An 18,588-nucleotide genomic window follows, 5' to 3' on the forward strand; every position below is an offset into this window, starting at 1 on the left:
TGAATGTGAATTACTTAGTGTAAGTGAAAATGAATTACTTGTTGGTGTTAGTATGGTAGATGGAAAGTGTACTGGAAAACATTTTCTTATGTTAATACCCAAAATGAAAAATATAGTGTAAACAAAATAATGAGTTACTTTTAATAATATACTTAAATAGATCATATACCGAAATAGATAATTAACCTAAACAAACATGGTTACTACCCTAATAAGTAATTTAATGTAGTATTAAAATATATTAATATACTAATTAATTAAATAAGATATTTCATTAATAAATTAAGATAGATTAAAGTTTAGTCTAAATTAATAGAATAATTATGTATGACAATTAACTGGTGCACTAATTAATTATTAAAAATAGATAAATAAATAAAATAACATTAATAAATATAATATTTTATCAATAACATAAGATAGATTTTTATGTAGTATAAATTAATAATATATTTCCACAAAATTAAAAAACATTAGTTTAATTAATCATAAAAATATAATAATTAAAATAATAGTTGATCAATTGCTTACTTTAACAATATTTTAATTACCTCACTTAAATAACTAATTTAATATAGTAATAAAAATAATAAATAAATAAATATAATATTTTATCAATAACATAAGATAGATTTTTATGTAATATAAATTAATAATATATTTCCACGAAATTAAAAATTATTAGTTTAATTAATGATAAAAGTAAAATAGTTAAACAAAAATACTTGATTAAATGTTGACTTTAATAATATTTTAATTACCACTATTAAATCATTAATTTAATACAGTAATAAATATAATAAATATAATAAATAAATATAATATTTTATTAATAACATAAGATAGATTTTTATGTAGTCTAAATTAATAATATATTTTTACAAATTTTAAAATTATTAATTTATTTAATGATAAAAGTAGAATAATTAAACAAAAATATTGATCAAATGCTGACTTTAACAATATTTTAGTTTCCACTCTTAAATCACTAATTTAATATAGTATTAAAAATAATAAATATAATAAATAATTAATTACCAATTTATTAATAACATAAGATAGATTTTTACGTAATATAAATTAATAATATATTTTCAAAATTTTAAAATCATTAGTTAATTAGTTATAAAAATAAAATAATTAAACAAAAATAATTGATAATAAACCAAATTAATAATGAACGAGAGCATTAGCGCTGAGTAGAGCGAGAGAGAGATCCACTTTCGCAAACTGTGATGTGAGTTCAAGGGATGAACCAAGATTTTGGTGGGAATCCAGATTCACCTACTTTGCTCATGGGCGAGTTCAAGTAAATAAACTCATTCATCCACTTGAACTGATTGAGTTAACTTAGATTAAGGAGTATATGTTTGCTCTCCTAAATTAAAAATAAAATTTTGAAGGAAATTTCTGTTGAAAAAATGGGTAAAGAGAAACCAGAACCGCACCTGTTCTTGCTTCTCTCCCATTCTTTCATGGAGGATCAGTTCTGAGAGACAAACGTCGAAGAAAGCCGTTGCTTCTTCCTCGTATCTCCTCTCCTTCCTCATTTCCCTAAGTAATTCTTCCATTTCTTCCCCTTTATTATTCTTATTCCTTTGGATTTATCAGATTCAAAGTTCAAATCTCTCACCTGAATAGTTACATACAAGGTATATGCATCAACAAAGACACATTATATGAGACGGATATGTATAATGAAAGTGCAGAGATAAATCAAACTTGTGGAGGAACTTTATCTTGGGGAGGGAATTGAGCGGGTGGCGCAGGCGGCCCGTAGGGCTGCCACAGATGTGTCTCTCTTCGACCCTTGGCCTTGCCCAGCAGGTAACAGGCGATGGCGACGATCAAGACGAACAAGATCAAAGGCAGAGATACTACCAGCACGAACCCCATTTTACTCACGCCTCCAGCGATCCTTCACTCCAGCTTCTGCATCAAATCGGAAATCCCGATGAAAGGAAATCTGCAGCTAGCTTTCGAGGTTTTCTGAATAAAACTCGGCCTGACGCTGCTATAGTGTAGCTGGTCCAACAGAAGTCGGAGTTCTGGACTTGGATTTCACACGTGGAGTGTCTATCCACGTCCAAGTCGCGCATCTCGTCCAGAAGAACCAAAAAAAGGCTCATTTCTTTTCCTTTTTTGTTTTTAATCGACAAAGAAGAAGAAATTATGAGGCGTTTAGGAACCGAAGGGGATGCTTTCCGACGGTCCAATATAGCAAAATTTCCCCAAAATATCGTCTATCGAGCTTATCGGCTGAAATTAACTGGGAGTTCTCCTAAAAAAAGATTTTCATGGACAGTAGCTTTTTCTGAATTTACACTGGAGAGGATCCGAAGGCGAAACGAAACAAGAAAATTGATCGTGCAGATGCGTACCTGAAGGGGAAGTGCAACTCGGGCAAAAGCAGAGTAACACAGAGGCTTTCGTCATCACTCAGCGCTGCGACTTTATGATCAACTTTGGATTGAATTTCTAGCTGCCACGACTCTTCCCTGAGACGTGTCGGTTGCCCTTCATTCAACCATTTGTGCGTTTCAGTATTTTTTTAATAGGAATTTTATTATATTACCTATTTTTAAAAATAATAATATAAATAACTTAATTACACAAATACCTGTCAATTACACATGGGTACACTCAAATATGAGACGAAAGCTTTGACTGCACATAAACGATAATATGGGGGGTTAGTCAACTTAAAGTCCGAGATGATCTTCAACCGCATGATGCCCTTCAATGGTTGAAGTAGTTAGTGGAGCGCAAATGACATTTCATATGGATACAAGGGATAAAACAGTCCTTCATCTCCACGGTTTAAAATCCTTCATCTCAAAGAAGGCCATATTTGATCTTCTTTGAGATGAAGGAAGCGCGACTTGCTTTTCTCCTCTCTCTCCTCGCACCCCCCTCTCTCGTGCGTCCTCATTTCCCTTTTTTTCTTCCTCTCTCCCGCACTCCCTCTCTCGTCTCCTTGTGCCTCCGACGTCATTGTTGTCTCTCTTCTCTCTGATTCTCGTCTTCGGCCTCTGTCTCTGCTCCCTCTCATCTCCGGCCTCCGTCTCTTGGTCTTCTCTCGGACTCGCCATTTCTCTCGCACCCCCTCTCTTGTCTCCATGTCTCCCTATCTTCTCTCGAACTCACTCTCTGTTTTTCTCTCTCACTTCTCTCTCTCTCTTATCCCTCTCGACCTCCCTTTCTTCACTCTCTTCTCCCTCTCTTCTCCTCCCACTCCCTTCTCTCTCTGGCTATTCTCCTTTCCCCCAAAATACCTTCCGATTTCGTTCGATTTCCCCTTTTTTATTTTGATTTTCTTTGATTTTGACATTTGGGCATCGATTACTTAATTACTACTTCAATTAGGCATCGATTTCCTCATTCGACATCGATTTCACCCTTCGACTTCGGTTTTCCCCAAATTTCAGAAGGTATGACTAAACCCTAATTTTTTTCATTAAATTAGTGTTTTATTTGATTTAATTTTATTTTCAGTGCCTAATTGGGGGTTATTTGTGCATAATTGTGGGATTTAGGGTTACGGTTTAGGGTCTAAATTCTTGATTCGTGTTAGGGATTATTTTTAGGGTTTGGTGCTCGATATTTAAGGGTCCTGTAATTAGGGTTTAGGGTTTATGGTTAAGGATTTAGGGTATTTTAGGGATTATGGTTTTTAAGGTTTAGGGGGTTTAGGGTTTTTAAGGTTTTGGGGGTTTTGTGTTTTTAAGCTCTAGGGTTTTCTGGGTTTAGGGTTTGGAATTATGGTGTAAGGTTTAGGGGGTCTAGGGTTTAGGTATTATGTTATGGAATTAGTGTGTAGGGTTTAGAGTTCAGTAGGTGATAGGGTTTGACTTCAGGGTTTGATGGTTTATGGTTTAGGTTTTATTAGGAGTTTTATAGTCCAATTTAAACAAAGCTGAGTCGCCTACATGGGCATCCATTAGCCAACGAAACTCAACCCCCATCACTGACGAGGTACAGTTCGTAGTGACTGCGAAGTTATATGGGGTTCTACCAGGGGTGTTCGGTGAATTTGGACTTGATGTATGTGTTTTCTCATTGTTTAGTGCATATGCAGTAGTGAATGTTGTTGAAAATTTTTGAAGTGCTATGGAATATTTTTGCCATGTGGTGAGGAGATTCGGGTGTTATACATATTGATGTGAAATTTAATTACATCGGCTTTTATACCTCTCAAGCATACAAATCGTTCATATAATCTAGCGGGAAATGAGGGTCATATCCACAGGGAGGACTGAATTTTGTGTATTCTTCAGTCAACTAGCCTAACCAAATATGATGAATTAATCTAAACTAAACACTAATTATATCCTAAATTATCAAGCAATAATCTAATTAACTACTTGCACAACAAGAAACGTCAACTCTGGATTTTATCGTGATTCGTGCCTCTCTCAAGCGCCACGTAACCACGAATCTGGATTCTCAATCCTTGCGTCTAGCCCCACTCGGGTGCCTAGAGTTAATGACAGATATCGGATTACAATAGAATGCAAAGAATCAATTTCCTATTGTGATGATGCCAAAATTATCAACTCTTGATTTTATCGTGATTCGTGCCTCTCTTGAGCGCCACATAATCATGAATCCGATTTCTCAATCCTTGTGTCTAGCCCCTCTCGAGCGCATAGAATGAAAGACAGAAATCAGATTAAAATACCAAAATCCAACCTAAATTACAATCCTACCCTAACTAGCTAATTTAATCAAATATTTCGAAAACAAATATTCCATAAACATTAATTCTCAAATCAAATTTAATAAACATTCAAAACCTAAGTTCAAACTATAGGAAAATTAAATTACAAAATGACGGATTACTCCTATTCTCCTTCCTCTCGCTCGGGCAGCACAGGCTCGTTCTCACTGGTACTGCAATTTAAAGAAATTGATGGCTTCAGGTTGCAAGAGCGAGTGGCCGGAGGTAGATACGACGCCGGCGAAGAAGGATAGAAACCCACGGATGGAGGTGACGTTCGACGGAATGGAGCTGAAGTCATCTGACTGGCTCTCTCGAGTCTCAGTCAGAGTCAGAATAGCTCTAAAAATGGTCGAAAGTGGGTAATCGACGCCGGAGAATTGTCGGAATGCGGAATCGGCGCCGGAGGAGCCCTCTTGGGTCATCTCTTGGCCTGGCGAGCAGAAAATAGCAGCGTCAAACTCGCCGCGACGGAGACTCTCTCGAGCTCTCCTCGGGTCTGTTCTCGGTTGCAGGATGGGGGTGGACAACGGTGACGAACGGCATTCGGAGGGAACCCTCTCGAGTCTTCCCTCCAAAGGCGGCCTCCCCTATTTCTCCCCCTCGAGCTCCCTTTTCCTTCAAAATGATTTTACCCTAAAAATCTATCTCCCTTTCACTAATGGCATTTTGGTAAATATCTCCTTCTCCACCAAAATTCTCCTGAAATTCCATAATTTAATCCATAAAAATCATTTCAGGAAGAAATAAACCCTAAAAGCAATGAAATATAATTCAGGAGAGAAAAATATGCAATATAGACAGTGATTAATACCAAATTCAATAAATGCACGTTTCATTTGAAAACCGATAAATGACCACCTCTAACACAATTATAAGAGTTATTCTATTATAATTAACCTAGTTCTCATGTCAGGATCTGAAATCTATCACATATCCACCATATGGTATTCTATTTTTTATGGTTTGTGTTTCCGTGACAGGTAAAGGTTGTCTGATAAAAAAAATTCATGAGGACCGTCTCAGATTTAGATTATACATGGCTACAAGAAGACAACCAACTGGTCGACCATATGACATTTGGACCTTCGATGATGATAACAAAATGTTCGATCTCTTGGTCGAGCAGGTCAATATAGGAAACAAATTGTGTGGAAGCATGAGGTATATGTGGAAGCAGAGGTACTGTATCTGTATAAATAAAATTTTATTTGCTTATGTAAATTCGTTTTCTGTTATGTTAGATGACTGTCCTTGCACTGGTTCTACTTCCCCTCAAAAGCAAACTCCAAAAAGACAAAAGGTGTATACTAAAGTGTATGGTAGATGTTGAATGTGGACAATGATAATGCTGATATGTCTATGCCTACTGGGTTGTTTGTCTATATTCTGAAATTGATCTCTGAGGTTGTCTTAAAGTGAACAACTTAAAGGTGTAATCAAATGGGAGAAGAGTTAAAGTTATATGTGATCAGAGACTTCTTGCTGAACTTGAGCTTGGGCGGCCCCTTGATAATGAGTTAGGGTTTTCACCAATAAGCATCCCAACTGGAGTGGAAGATGTGGATTAATATTTCCGTCAAAAGATAAATAGCAGAATATCAAGTGCTGGGCCTACCATGAAAGAAATTGTTCAGAGACACATTGAGGAAGTTGTTCACTATTTTTATGGCAAGGAGAGGAAATTTTTTGCAGCACCTGCTCCTGCAAAAGGTACTGCAATGGACAAGTCTGATGATGGATATCAAATTGCCCAGCAAATTGTGTTAAATTTAGTTGATTGCATCCGGCAGAATGGTGGTGCTGCTCAAGAACCAGATCCCTCAGTTGTAGCTGCTGCTATCTCTGCAGTCGTGGGACCTGCAATTGCTAAAATGCCAGATTTCACTGGAACCTCAAACTACCCATCAAGTTTCTCTTCTAGTGCAACCTCATTGAATTGTGTCAGGCGAATTATACATATCCACATAACCTGCCTGCTTTTGCTGAAAGAAGCTCTTGGGGGAAGCCTAAGTTGTATATTTGAGATAGCTGTTGCTGGAGAGGCATTCTCCAGCATATCAGCTGCATTTGCCCCTGGAAAGTCTCAAGCTCGTGCCCAGCTTCAACTCTCCCCTGAAACTCATGACTCAAGTTCGGGTCTCTCAAATGAAATTTTGAACAATTCTACCAAAAATTTTCTTTCTAGGGCAACAAAAGTTGCTGCTGCCGTATCAGCACTTGTGGTTGGTGTTATTGTTCTTGGTGTCATAAGCTTGGAAAGAATGGTTACTTGCTTTAAATTAAAGGAAGGCTTGGATGTTTTACAGTTCATAAGGGGCGCCATGTCCACCTCTAATGGGGTCTCTCGTTCTGTGGGGGCTTATAAGGTAGACAATGGAGTTGAGGTTTATCTCCATCGGTGGAGGAGGTGATGCGGTCAAAGGTGCAATGGATGATACAGACAACAATGAAGATGATGGTCTTGAGGATGAGGGTAGCCAAGTAACAAGCTTTTGGAGGCAGCGTGCATTAAAATTCACAAGAGCCGCACAATTTCGAGATGTCATATCGACCTCCATGTGGAACGATAAATGACGGTTGTATGTTATTACTTTTGAACATGTGTCGTTCATATATACTAAACTTGTAACTTGATGATTTTAATATTAAAGACACGAATTCGTTATTTGAATAATCTTTCTTTTAAGTTATTAATAAAGTTGTATATGTATTTATTTATTATTTTTTTCAATTTTATTACTATATTAAACTACATATTTATTGTTCAGAGAAATAAAATATAATGAAAATATGCATTTGTTTAATTAATTAATTTTAATTTTGTGAAAATATATTAGTAATTAATACCATGTAAAAAATCTATCTTATGTTATTAATATAATACTTTTTTATTTATTAATCATATTTTTTTTTATTTACTCTATTGTATTAGTGATTTAATAGTGGTAATTAAAATATTGTTAACTCAAACATTTGGTTTAATTAACTCATTTTTATAATTAATAAAATCAATGATTTTAAATTTCGAAGATGAAGATGAATATGAACTTGTCCACACTAACACCATTTTCGAACATAAAACTTGTCCTCACTAACACCCATTTAGATGAAGATGAAGATCAAGATCAAATTTCTAGTTTGTTGACTAACCCTTTCATAGTATCATGTCACATCAACTCCTAAAAGAGTCTTACACCACGTCACCTGCCACTCAAATATAATACATAAGCTTTGACTACATACATGATTATACATATTATCACGCCACATCAATACCCAAAGAGTCTTATGCCATGTCACCTGCCACATAATTGGGAAGCCACGCCACCCTATAGGATGTCACATCATTGAATAAATATTTTTAAAATATAAATTTAAAAAAAATTAAGATTTTAAAAATTCAGTATTTTTTATGATCTTCAAAAATAAATATTTTTTGTTTATTTTCTATAATTTAATTTCTTGTAACTTTCAAATTACCAAAATAACGTTATAAGATACCCACTTGTGTAGGGTGGCATTATGGTAAATAGGACAACTAATCCAACAAGTAACATGACTTTAAATTGTACTAGATGGTGAATGTTTCTTTCAATATATGTAACCCTAATGTCATTGTGTATATCACTCTATATCTCTTCCTTGGTTCTTTACTTCTTTTCGAGTTAGGGTTTCTCAATTATTTCTCTATTTTTTTTCTTTTTGTAATTATGAGAAGACCATAGATATCGACTTCGACATCGACACTAGTCCATATCGACATCGACACTATTTAACCATACTTTCCATATAGCAAATTTTAGTTTTCAACGTAAAAATAATTTTTGTAATTAAAGTTTTCTACAAAGAGAAATTAATATGACAGCAAAGGAAAAATTTTAAATAGCAACATAAAAATTCAATTTGCTAGATATATTGTGCCGACAAAACCATGAATTTATATAAAAACTTATATGCCAAAAGAAAGCTCTATTTGAGTCTATTTTCTAACCTAATAAATTATTTTTCAATTCGATCTTTCTAGATAAAATATATTCAGACTGTAAAATAAAAAATGTCTTGACTTTGTAATTATAAAAGCTGGTATATATTTTTTTCTTTTGAAAGATGTAGCCCTAATGGCATCAATAATACTCTTCAACTATAAATAATACTCAAAAGGCATCTGTAATCCCTTTTTTTTCTTTTTCTTTTTCTTTTTTTTTGCTGCAATTGCGTTTCGAGTAACGCAGTAAATGTAAATTATATAACAATATACATGAAAATTAAATCTGCCGCAAATATCTATATACGAGAGAGAGAGAGAGAGAGAGAGAGCAGAGAGCGCAGGGTATCCTAAGACTAAAATTTGGCCTTGAAGAGGTTGTTAGGAACCCAAAATACTCCCGGAAGCAAAGGCCAGAAGCCCGGCATTTATTGAGTAAAAGAGAGAACAGGTGGGATAGGAGCTTTGCGAGACCCAGGCCGAGTGTCATGGATCCCAACAGATTTGTTTGAAAGCCGTCGCTTGTACCTCTTGAGAACTGATGCCAAATTTCCCTTTCCTGTTGGGAAGGCAACATCCCCAGCTGCAGTACCTGTTCGCCCCTTGCGGCCAGAGACGGCGTTCTCCACATCCTTTATGAGGTCAAGGAGCACACCTGCACTCGTGCACTGCCCTGAACCTGCTTTCGGAGGGACCTCATTAGGAATTGGAGAGCTCATTCTCTTCCCTTGCATTGATGGAATCTGGAGGCAGAAGCAGGGAGATAATACAGGTCGGGCCTTGGAAAACGCCAAATCGAGAATCCCCTGTAGATGTGAACATTAGTATCAAACTTGTCATCTTAATTACAATTTTTGCCCAATAGATTGGCCCAATAGAGGGAAGGGAGTACCTGCAGGCGATTCAGAACGTAAGTATATTTGCCCCAAAGCTCAGGGCGGCTCTCCATAAGCGACATCTCCAATATCCGATGGATGCACCACACTCCAAAACAGACTATGATATCCCTTTTCCATATACAGCCTTCTCCACAACAAGGCACTGGAGATACAAGTAACTTTGCCGGTGATGTTTCATCATTTCTTGAGCCCAAGGCAAATTTACAATCAGATGATACAAAAGGAACTTCACCCATTTTCAACCGGCTAGCCTCCCTCAGCGCAGCTTCAAAAATGTACTTCTCCCTCGCAGCCACCCGATCGATTAGCTCTTCATCAAACCCACCATTCTGTTGGAATAACCACTCACACCCTTCTAATCTCAAGAGTCTCCCGATGCAGTATCTGAGAGACTGGAGCAACTCAGCCTCTGAATCACGAGAAACAGTTTCCCGCATGTCACCAGATCCAACTGCACGACTTCTCCCTGCAATCCCAAACAGTTGCTCAGATGGTTGTCTGGACCATAGAGACTCAGTTTCTGAACTTGAACTTGCTGGAGGAGAAAAAACGTTTCTGTAGAGCTTGGAGGGGGAAAGCTCATCAAAAGAAAGAGGACCACCTTCTGTCCTGGATGGAGTATTTGCATACAATGACTGGTGACCCAAAATGCCCCTAACAGGAGGAGATGGCTCAGGCACAATTGGGCCATTCCATTGGGTATCTCTATCACCCAGTGAAGAATTCCTGTTAGGCACTGCAAGCCCAGAAATGTCTGGCAAGCTATGGTACTTTTTAGGATTTGTGGAAGACCCAACAGCACCAACACTTCCAACCAAAGAAGAGTTATCATAATAAGATCTTTCACTCTGCAACCTGTTCAAAGTTGAAGCTACGCTTGGCAAAGTTGAATTGTGTAAAGAACTAATCCCCAAGCTGTAACTAAGCTGATCTTTGTAGTTGGATGTGATAGAAGAAGATTTGCAAGCAGTTGAAGTGTCCAACGCAATGCCCAAGGGATCCATGTTTCTGTCTTGTGGAAATCTACTCAGATATGAGGCCATCTGATAACCATGAATTGTTGCTGGCTGATAATCTCGCTCTTCTGAGTAGGTTGGGAGTCGAAGACTGGAATAGCGTCTTTCATTTGCATCAACTGAATTGCCACAGGAGCTTTGAACATATGCATCTAACGATTGCATGTATGATGACCAAGATGATAGCCCCATTTGAACCCCGTACGAAGAGTCCATACTGTTTGGAATCCTCTGTTGCTTGGGAGAGTCATACTCTCTAGAATTGGCATGAAAAACTGATCCTTTATCTGCTGCGGAATAAAACTTTGGCATATAATCAGCTGCTATAGTGTCAAGTTTTACAGAAGGGACACGCTTCTGATCCAGCCCCAACAACATGTCAATTCTCTTCCCTTTTGCTTCCTGAGTTACTTGACCATGGAAGTCAAATAGCTTCCCCCAAAACTCATCAAGAATCGCAGCTAGGTTGCGTCGTGCAGCACGACCCAAACCAGATAATCTTGAAAAGCTTCCACTGCCATTACTATTATCATCACCTTTCCCACTAATACTTCTAAACGAACCAGGTCCATCAGAAATTGGAGTAGGCACACCCACAGAGCTACCGACTAATGACTCCTCTTGTTCCCAACCATCAGTTTCAAAGTCATCCTTACCAACATGTTCGTCTCCATCTACTTCAACAGCCTTATGAACAAGGTCTTTGGATTCTGCACTCTGAACATCACTTCCATACTGTGACTCAGCTGAAGAAACCTTATTTTCGACAACAACAGGATCCAGCACAATAGAGGATGATGGTACTTCATGATGAGAAAATTTGGGTTCTTCATCCTGAGAGCATTTTGATTCTTCATCCTGAGATAAATTGGATTCTTCATGAAGAGAAAACTTTGGTTCTTCACAAGGTGATAATGCTTGTACTTCAGGCTGAGATTTTGGAGTAGAGCAAAAGGTAGAATTGTCCTCGGTAGGCTCATGGTGATCAAAATCTGTGATTGAATCAGGAAGATCAATGTCTAAGTCCAATTGGTTCAGGCCTGCTTTTATATCTGCATGCTCCTTATCATCTTCAACATATCTCAACTCATTTTCCACTCTACCTTGAGATGGCTCAGACACAGCACTCAGTAAATCCAAGTTCCTATCCACACTAGAAGACTTCAACGGGGTTGCAGCCAACCAAAGCATCAATAGAAGTGATGCACTAGCTATCATAAGAAGAATAATGTAAGGTAAGGTTGTATTGCTCCCCATGTTCCACCTCATACTACTGATAAGGTCACTATCACCAAACAAAATATCTACAACGAAAATAAGGTTTGAAGCAACCATCCCAAGAAAAGCACTCAAACACAAGATTTCTATTAAACCAGAGATTTTGAAGGCACCCATTATCATTCTTGAAGAAGCAACACGAAAGAGAGGGATCACAGAAGAAGGGAGTAGCAAAGCCACAATAACCTGACAGAAAATAAGCATTTGATAGACTCCTTCAGCCCCTGAGGTCCATGCAGAAAAGAGAGCCAGAATAGTTGCAATTGCTTTGACAGTTATTCGATGAATCCAAACAGGAGGGTCAATGCCTAAAAGATGGTGTAAGATTGTTTGACCACCAAGATTCCAAGTTAGTGCTGTGACCTGGCTGGAAAAGAAGATGACCAGGAAAAACACAAATGGTGCTATAGGACTCCGAAATATCTGCAGAAGCAAGCATACAAATTTCATAAGTCATTTTCTAGTTTATAAGTGAAAGTGCATCAATGAACAAATTGAGTCCACAGAGCATCCCATCATGCTCTTAATTTGACACAATAAGATAATCAATCTTTTTGTGCATAAAAAGCATGCATACCTACTGTTCACATGTGATAATGTCATTATTATTTTCATCCTACATCAAACCACATTCATTGAAGCAAGAATTATCCAGCAGTATTTGAATTTCCAAGTAAAGCTATATATGCAAATTGTGGTCAAGTTCCCAGTTCAGAAAGCCGTCAAAGCTTCTTTTTACCCTTTTTTGGATGTCCAAGCATCAGTTTGACAAATCAGGTCAAATACAGTACACAGGTATATGCAGATTGATGGGGTACCTTTTCTTTTCCAACAGTGTTTAATAGTCAACATAATGAATTTTGTAGTCAGCTCAATTCTCCCATCCAGCAATAATGGATAAGTGACCCACATGCAAACACAAAACAACAAAAATACCATATAATGCTTTGACCACTCTAGAAACTCATAGCAAAAGCTAAAGTACAAGAAGAGATACGACAGACATTACTGTGACATTCCATCCAGCAACCATAAAATTTACTGGTAACTAAGATGAGGAATAAGACCTGTTCCATAAGCAAAAGTGAATCCTGGATAGTAAGCACAGCAAGGCCACTTTGGAAGACATCCGCTGCTGAGAGCATCACCACATAGTTCACCAGAAAAATTCCACTGAAGGTAAATAGGATAGCAAAAAAATGGTCATGACATAATGCACTGATGGAGACATTCGGAAACCTCTGCAATAGACACCACGAAAAAAAAAGCTTTGTCAGAAAGCAGCAATGATTTGGTAAAGGAATAAATGTAGTAGAACAGTAGGAGCAGCAGAAATAAAAAATAAATTAAAAAAGGGGGAGAATATCTAAGCTTAAAGGACTCCAAATGGCAGAATATCTATTTCGTGTCAAAGAAAGGGAACAGAAAGAAGGCACCTGTACAATAGAAGAGTGCAGATACAAATTCTGAGGCATAATGCTCGCACCAAGTAGACTCATAACAGTGTATGCACTTTCACCTCTCAACCTTGGAAAAATCCCACTCATGGCAAGGGGGATTTCTGGTTGACTGGTGAGTACTCCTAGCAAATAAAAAACTAAGCTGAAACCTGCCATGCCCATAAGCAACATGTCTGCTTTGCATCTACCCTGAAATCCACAATTTCAGAGTAAAAGAGATGTGATAAAGTACAAGAACAATCATGGGGAGGTATATCATCAAAAGGAAAGTCTTACCAAGAGAGTTACAAAAGGCGGAAATAGAAAAACGTCAGCTATAGTCAGGAATATGCTGGTGACAAGGTCAAGCCCAAAAAGTAGATTGAGGGCATGAGCAACACCTAGAATCTGGCAAAGATAAAGATAATATAAAATCACAAAATCAAAAAACAGTAGCAACCAACAGCTCCATATGTAAACATTTTTTTGAAGAAAACCATATGCCAGATTTTCTGTTTTTTCTTTCATTAACTCTTTTTTCTTTGTAGATTTTGCCTCATTTTCAGATTCATTATTGCACAAACAAATGTGGAACAGCACATAAATTAGATTAAGCAAATAAATACCATAGTTAGTTCCGAAGCCAACACTGATAACTCTGCTTGCACTCCCAAAAAGATACATATGAATTTACCGTATTCCTCACTGCAAATCTATTACATCACCAGAGAAAAAAGAATATCCATGAATGGCTGTGCGTACCAAATCAAATAAAATTTGAATGCATGCAAATATATCTACATCTGGGTTTGTGTTTGTGTTTGTGTTTGTGTTTGTGTTTGTACATGAGAAAGAGAGAGAGAGCTTACCTGCGCAAGATTCTTTCCAGTAGTGACACCAACACAAGCTGAAAGGTACTGGCATAAAATAGCAGCACAATTGAAAGCCAGCACCAGAAATACAAGTTCAGATCCAAAACGGGAACCGCCATCAATGGCTGCAGCCCACTTCCCTAGGTCAATATACCCCATACATATAAGAACTGTAGGGCCCAGGGCAGGGAAAAACCGAGGCGCTATGGTTGACATGCGGAAGTCACCAGAAGTCCTTGCATCCATGTGCTAGAGTCAAGCTTCTAGTATGCAGTTAATCACTATGTTATATATACTTCAATACAGACTTCTGTATAACTGAAGTTCTGACAGCAATTACAAAGACTACAACAGAAGATTATGACAAAAGGTACAAAGACCACTTCATATGTTATAAGGATTTAAATAAAACACCCCACAACAAGTCATCCATCTGGACATCTACAATTTCCATGTTTAAGCATCTTTGTGTAGGCCGACAACAGTAATGCTTGAGACAGATCTATTATTCCTGAAGTAGATCTGCAGACAGAATCATACGTAGAGTTCGATATCCCCAACAAACTAAGTTGTGCACAACCATGTGATGTACTTGAAGAAATTGAACCTTGAGGCTTCACTTTAAAACACATCTGTTTTCATGATTGAAAACTAGCACAACAAGGCTTAACATCAAGCTGTTCGAAGATATATTGATGTGTGGATGAGTTATTTGTTCCTTTGCTTCTATCAGCTTTAACATGCAAATTAGAAAAAGAATCAAAATACAAGAAAACTGACATCAAAGGAAATGAAGTGGTGTGAAAACATGTTCAATCCTTTCCTACGACTAATCTTTGTTTCAGGGCCAACTCAGCAAGAATCATGAACTTTTCTTTTGTTTATTGTTGAACCTCATGCCAAGTGAGACTTGAGCACAAGACCTCACACCTAGAAACCTCCCCTGCGGGACTATTGAGACAAAGACCCAATCCACAACAATCATGACCAATAGATGCGGCTGGCAAGAGACTACAAAAAAAAATATGATTCCAAACTAAAAAGCACGCACACAAGGCATAAAGCCAACTCTAAAATTTACAGCATGATCAATCATTAAATAAGACCACTTCTATAAACAAACCAGGCTCAGCAGTTGACCAAAATTCAAGGCTCCTTGAATTTAAAATAACAGTTCAGGGCAACATCATACAGTCCCAATTCATTGAAATGAAAAAAAAGCTGCAAAAAAATAAATCATGCATCTTCCCCGACCAGTAGATGTTCAAACAAAATAGAAAATTTATAAAAAAAGAAAAGAAAAGCACATCCTGCGTAAGCATTAAAAGCCGAATGGACGATGTATAGTCTATTAATAGCCTTAAAACCCGAACTTACTATAAACAAAAAACAAAAACACGTATTCAACTAGATACATCCTATAGTCAAGAGTCCTTTTCTTTCAATGAGAAAAAGATTCCATAAATCATCCATTAATAGTCTTAAAAGCCGTTCTAGGAATTATAAATAAAACAAAAAAGGCACTTATTCAATTAGACACATCCGGTTGTCAACGGTCTTGTTTTTTTTTTTACAATGAAAAAAAGGATTCCATTGAGAAGCCTCCAACACAGGGGAAAGATATTCCAAAGATTCAATGGTACAGCAAACATGACAGTATGAGAAAACCAAAAATAAGCCAAAGAAAGATCAGAGTGGGAGAATAGTGCCGAAACTGAGTCTACAGTCTAGCAAAATAGTAGCCTAATTGTATCAATACAAATCACCATAGATGTTATCGTGAACACCCAACCAAATGTTGAGAAAAAAAGGCCCACTTACAGAAATCCTCAAGACCTCCATGCTCATTTAATCAAAACACGTCAGACAAAATCATATTAAAAAATTAATGCAAAACAACTCAATAAGCCGAGTTTCAAGTAATTTATCATTAATACTAAGGAAACTAACTCCCTCAGCGAGATCCTTCATATTCCATAAAATTATTGCAACAGTTAAGCCACGCCAAAGTGGGTGCAAAAAGTCCACTTTACCATGCTACTGGAGATGCTTCCATAATAATGAACAGAGGTACTTCCAGAAACAAATCAACTTCCACTGAGAAGTACTGCAGAGCAAAAGATTGTTGTCCAAAACTCAAACAAAATGCTGAAAATTGGGCATTTAAAGCTCATCAGATCTCTCACACATACAATAAAGGACAGACCGGAATTAAGAAAACAAATCTAGAAGAGTGAACAAGAAACTCGTTTCAGAGAGACAAACAATAGTTCACGAAAGAGAGTATCATGCAAAACCCTAAAACCTTCTGGACAGGGATTAAAGACCCACACTAGCATTCGGAGTTCCATTCACACCAAAACAGAAAACACCCAGACACTATGCAAATTTTCACAGATCTAACCCATTAAATCAGGACAAGCAAACAAATAGAAAGCCAGACGGACCATCAGAATAAACAAAAGTCAACGATTTCCTCAAATTGCAAATTAGGGTTAGAGAGGGGGGACAAGCAGAAAGAAAGAGCAGTAGAGAGAACAAAAAGAAAAAAGAAAAAATAAAACGCACCTTTTCTATCTACTGCTTCCCTTGGCCGCAGTTTCTACTGAGAGTAGCAGTGGAAGCAGGCATTTAAGACGACGAAGACTCGAGAGAAGCAAGCTAGCGAGGGACCAAGACTAATATAGAGAAAGATTTTCGTCAACCAAAAGAGCTAGAGAAGAGGGTAGAAGTAGAAGGTCAGAGAGAGAGAGCGAAGAGACGGAAATGTACATATGGTGAAAAGGGTCGGCTTTTCGTAACTGCGATTTCTTTACCGCTTTTCGCTCACTCCCCCCTCCTGGCTCTGCATTTATTATTTCTCTATCTGTTAGCTTCACATTTTCGACACAGGATAACTCCTAAAAATACTTTTCAGGTTGTCATCCTTCCCAGTTCACAGTTCACAATTCACACTGTTCCCCCTCATGACCAAAATACCCTTCCGTCACTTCACTCGTCGTACTTATGTCTACTGTACTTCACTTCTCTTGATCTACAGTTTACTGCATCCCACTCAGAACTCAGTTCTGACTTTTTCCCTTCAATATTTCTGCTCTCCTCTTGTCAATCAATAACAATCCTTTTTCTCTAGCCATACCCGCTGAGATGCTCATCTTATGATCACGATGTGATCGATCCTGTCTAGGTTACAGGTAGACTTTGAACTGCCGGGCGCTGATACGGAGGATCAGAAAACAATGATTTTTAGAGTTTGACTCCCCAAAAGGATCTAAAGATAACGATACGGTGGATTGTTCTCGCTCTGCCTCTACACCTGTATTGATAATTTACATTTTGGGTCCTCAACTCTTGGACAGTTTGAGAAGAAGTACTCTCAGAAGAGATAGTTTACAGTTGCGGCTAAAAGTACAAAAAGAGAACTGTGACATTCTTCAGTCTGGTTATTTTAGTCCTTTTTTCTAAAGATGACAGCATAAATGTCATTCCATTGGCCTTTTCTCACGTCCAAAACTTTATTTTCACTATATTGCCCTTTATCATAAACATTTTATGGTAACCCCTTTTGACCCCCTTAATGGGAGAGCCCTACCTCTACCTCTCTCCCATCTCTCCTACAAAAGAGAATTGCTATAGAGGAGTCTCCATATGAATGTGTTTGAAGGGGAGAGGTGTTTAAATTATTAGAGATTGTTTTTAAAAATATCAATTATTTTTTATTTTTCTCGTCATCAATTTTTCATTTATAGAGATATTCCCAAGTAAATGTTAAAAATGTTAGGAAACAAAACATTCAAGATACTACTGAGTCGAATTCTTTCATATGTATCTGAGAGGAGATGGTATGTATTTAACTTGTATTATCTTTTTTTTTAAATGTACTACTAATATAACATACTTACATGAACTTTTTTTCTACTAAATGAGTAGGATACAAATTGCTATGATATTGAGCAATTTTGGATTATTCATTGGTTGATTACAGGTGGACCGATGGATCTACCTTTTCATACCAGGAGCTTTAGTGGTTGGAACGAGAGGCACAAGAGGCTAGTGAGAAAGTTGTGAGAGTGCCATTGTGCAAAGGGTTCCTGTAGCTTGATCTACGTACGTTAAGGGGTTGGGTTTGTCTCAACGACCACTACACGGGAATATCTTACCATCTTTCTCTTAGTCAACTATATGTATAGACAAGAAGTTGTGGGAAACTAAGGAGGCATTGTCCCCAACACCAGATTAATTGAGAACTATACAACGTCATGCTGACTTTGATCATTGTTTTGAGGAGTAAGAGCGTGAGATGAAGAACTTAGAGATGCAAATGTAATTATTCATATAGCAAATGTAGACTCGGAGCTAGCCACCTCCATATCCTC

General features: G+C 37.4%; 1 protein-coding gene across 4 annotated transcripts; it reads right to left on the reverse strand.

Moving 5' to 3' along the window:
- Nucleotides 1–9,111: 9,111 nt before the first annotated feature.
- On the reverse strand, nt 9,112–17,018 carry LOC137962145 (ethylene-insensitive protein 2.2-like). Of its 4 annotated transcripts, none has more exons than XM_068808875.1 (9): nt 16,781–17,018; nt 16,246–16,360; nt 14,210–14,472; nt 13,967–14,053; nt 13,638–13,748; nt 13,338–13,550; nt 12,969–13,142; nt 9,601–12,324; nt 9,112–9,514 (listed from the first exon to the last, which is right to left on the reverse strand). In XM_068808875.1, exons 3-9 carry the CDS (start codon nt 14,456–14,458, stop codon nt 9,137–9,139), a joined length of 3,936 nt encoding a protein of 1,311 aa, XP_068664976.1. In that variant the 5' UTR covers nt 14,459–14,472; nt 16,246–16,360; nt 16,781–17,018; the 3' UTR covers nt 9,112–9,136. The 4 variants fall into 4 exon arrangements, with proteins under 4 accessions (XP_068664976.1, XP_068664974.1, XP_068664975.1 ...); XM_068808873.1 differs by having other exon boundaries at nt 14,210–14,475; XM_068808874.1 differs by lacking the exon at nt 16,246–16,360.
- Between the last annotated feature and the right edge of the window lie 1,570 nt (nt 17,019–18,588).

The sequence above is a fragment of the Aristolochia californica genome, unplaced genomic scaffold (assembly GCF_029961685.1).
Source record: "Aristolochia californica isolate CCGP_79_NKW_82.1479 unplaced genomic scaffold, dmAriCali1.0.hap1 SCAF_4, whole genome shotgun sequence".
Lineage (NCBI taxonomy): Eukaryota > Viridiplantae > Streptophyta > Magnoliopsida > Piperales > Aristolochiaceae > Aristolochia > Aristolochia californica.

Bases quoted from the DNA above. Each gene is read 5' to 3' on its own strand.
- LOC137962145 (XM_068808874.1), bottom strand. From the start codon at position 14,458: ATGGATGCAAGGACTTCTGGTGACTTCCGCATGTCAACCATAGCGCCT. The intron at 14,054-14,209 runs GTAAGCTCTCTC...GTGATGTAATAG, and splicing joins CTGGAAAGAATCTTGCGCAG to ATTTGCAGTGAGGAATACGG. The intron at 9,515-9,600 runs GTACTCCCTTCC...TCACATCTACAG, and splicing joins ACGTTCTGAATCGCCTGCAG to GGGATTCTCGATTTGGCGTT.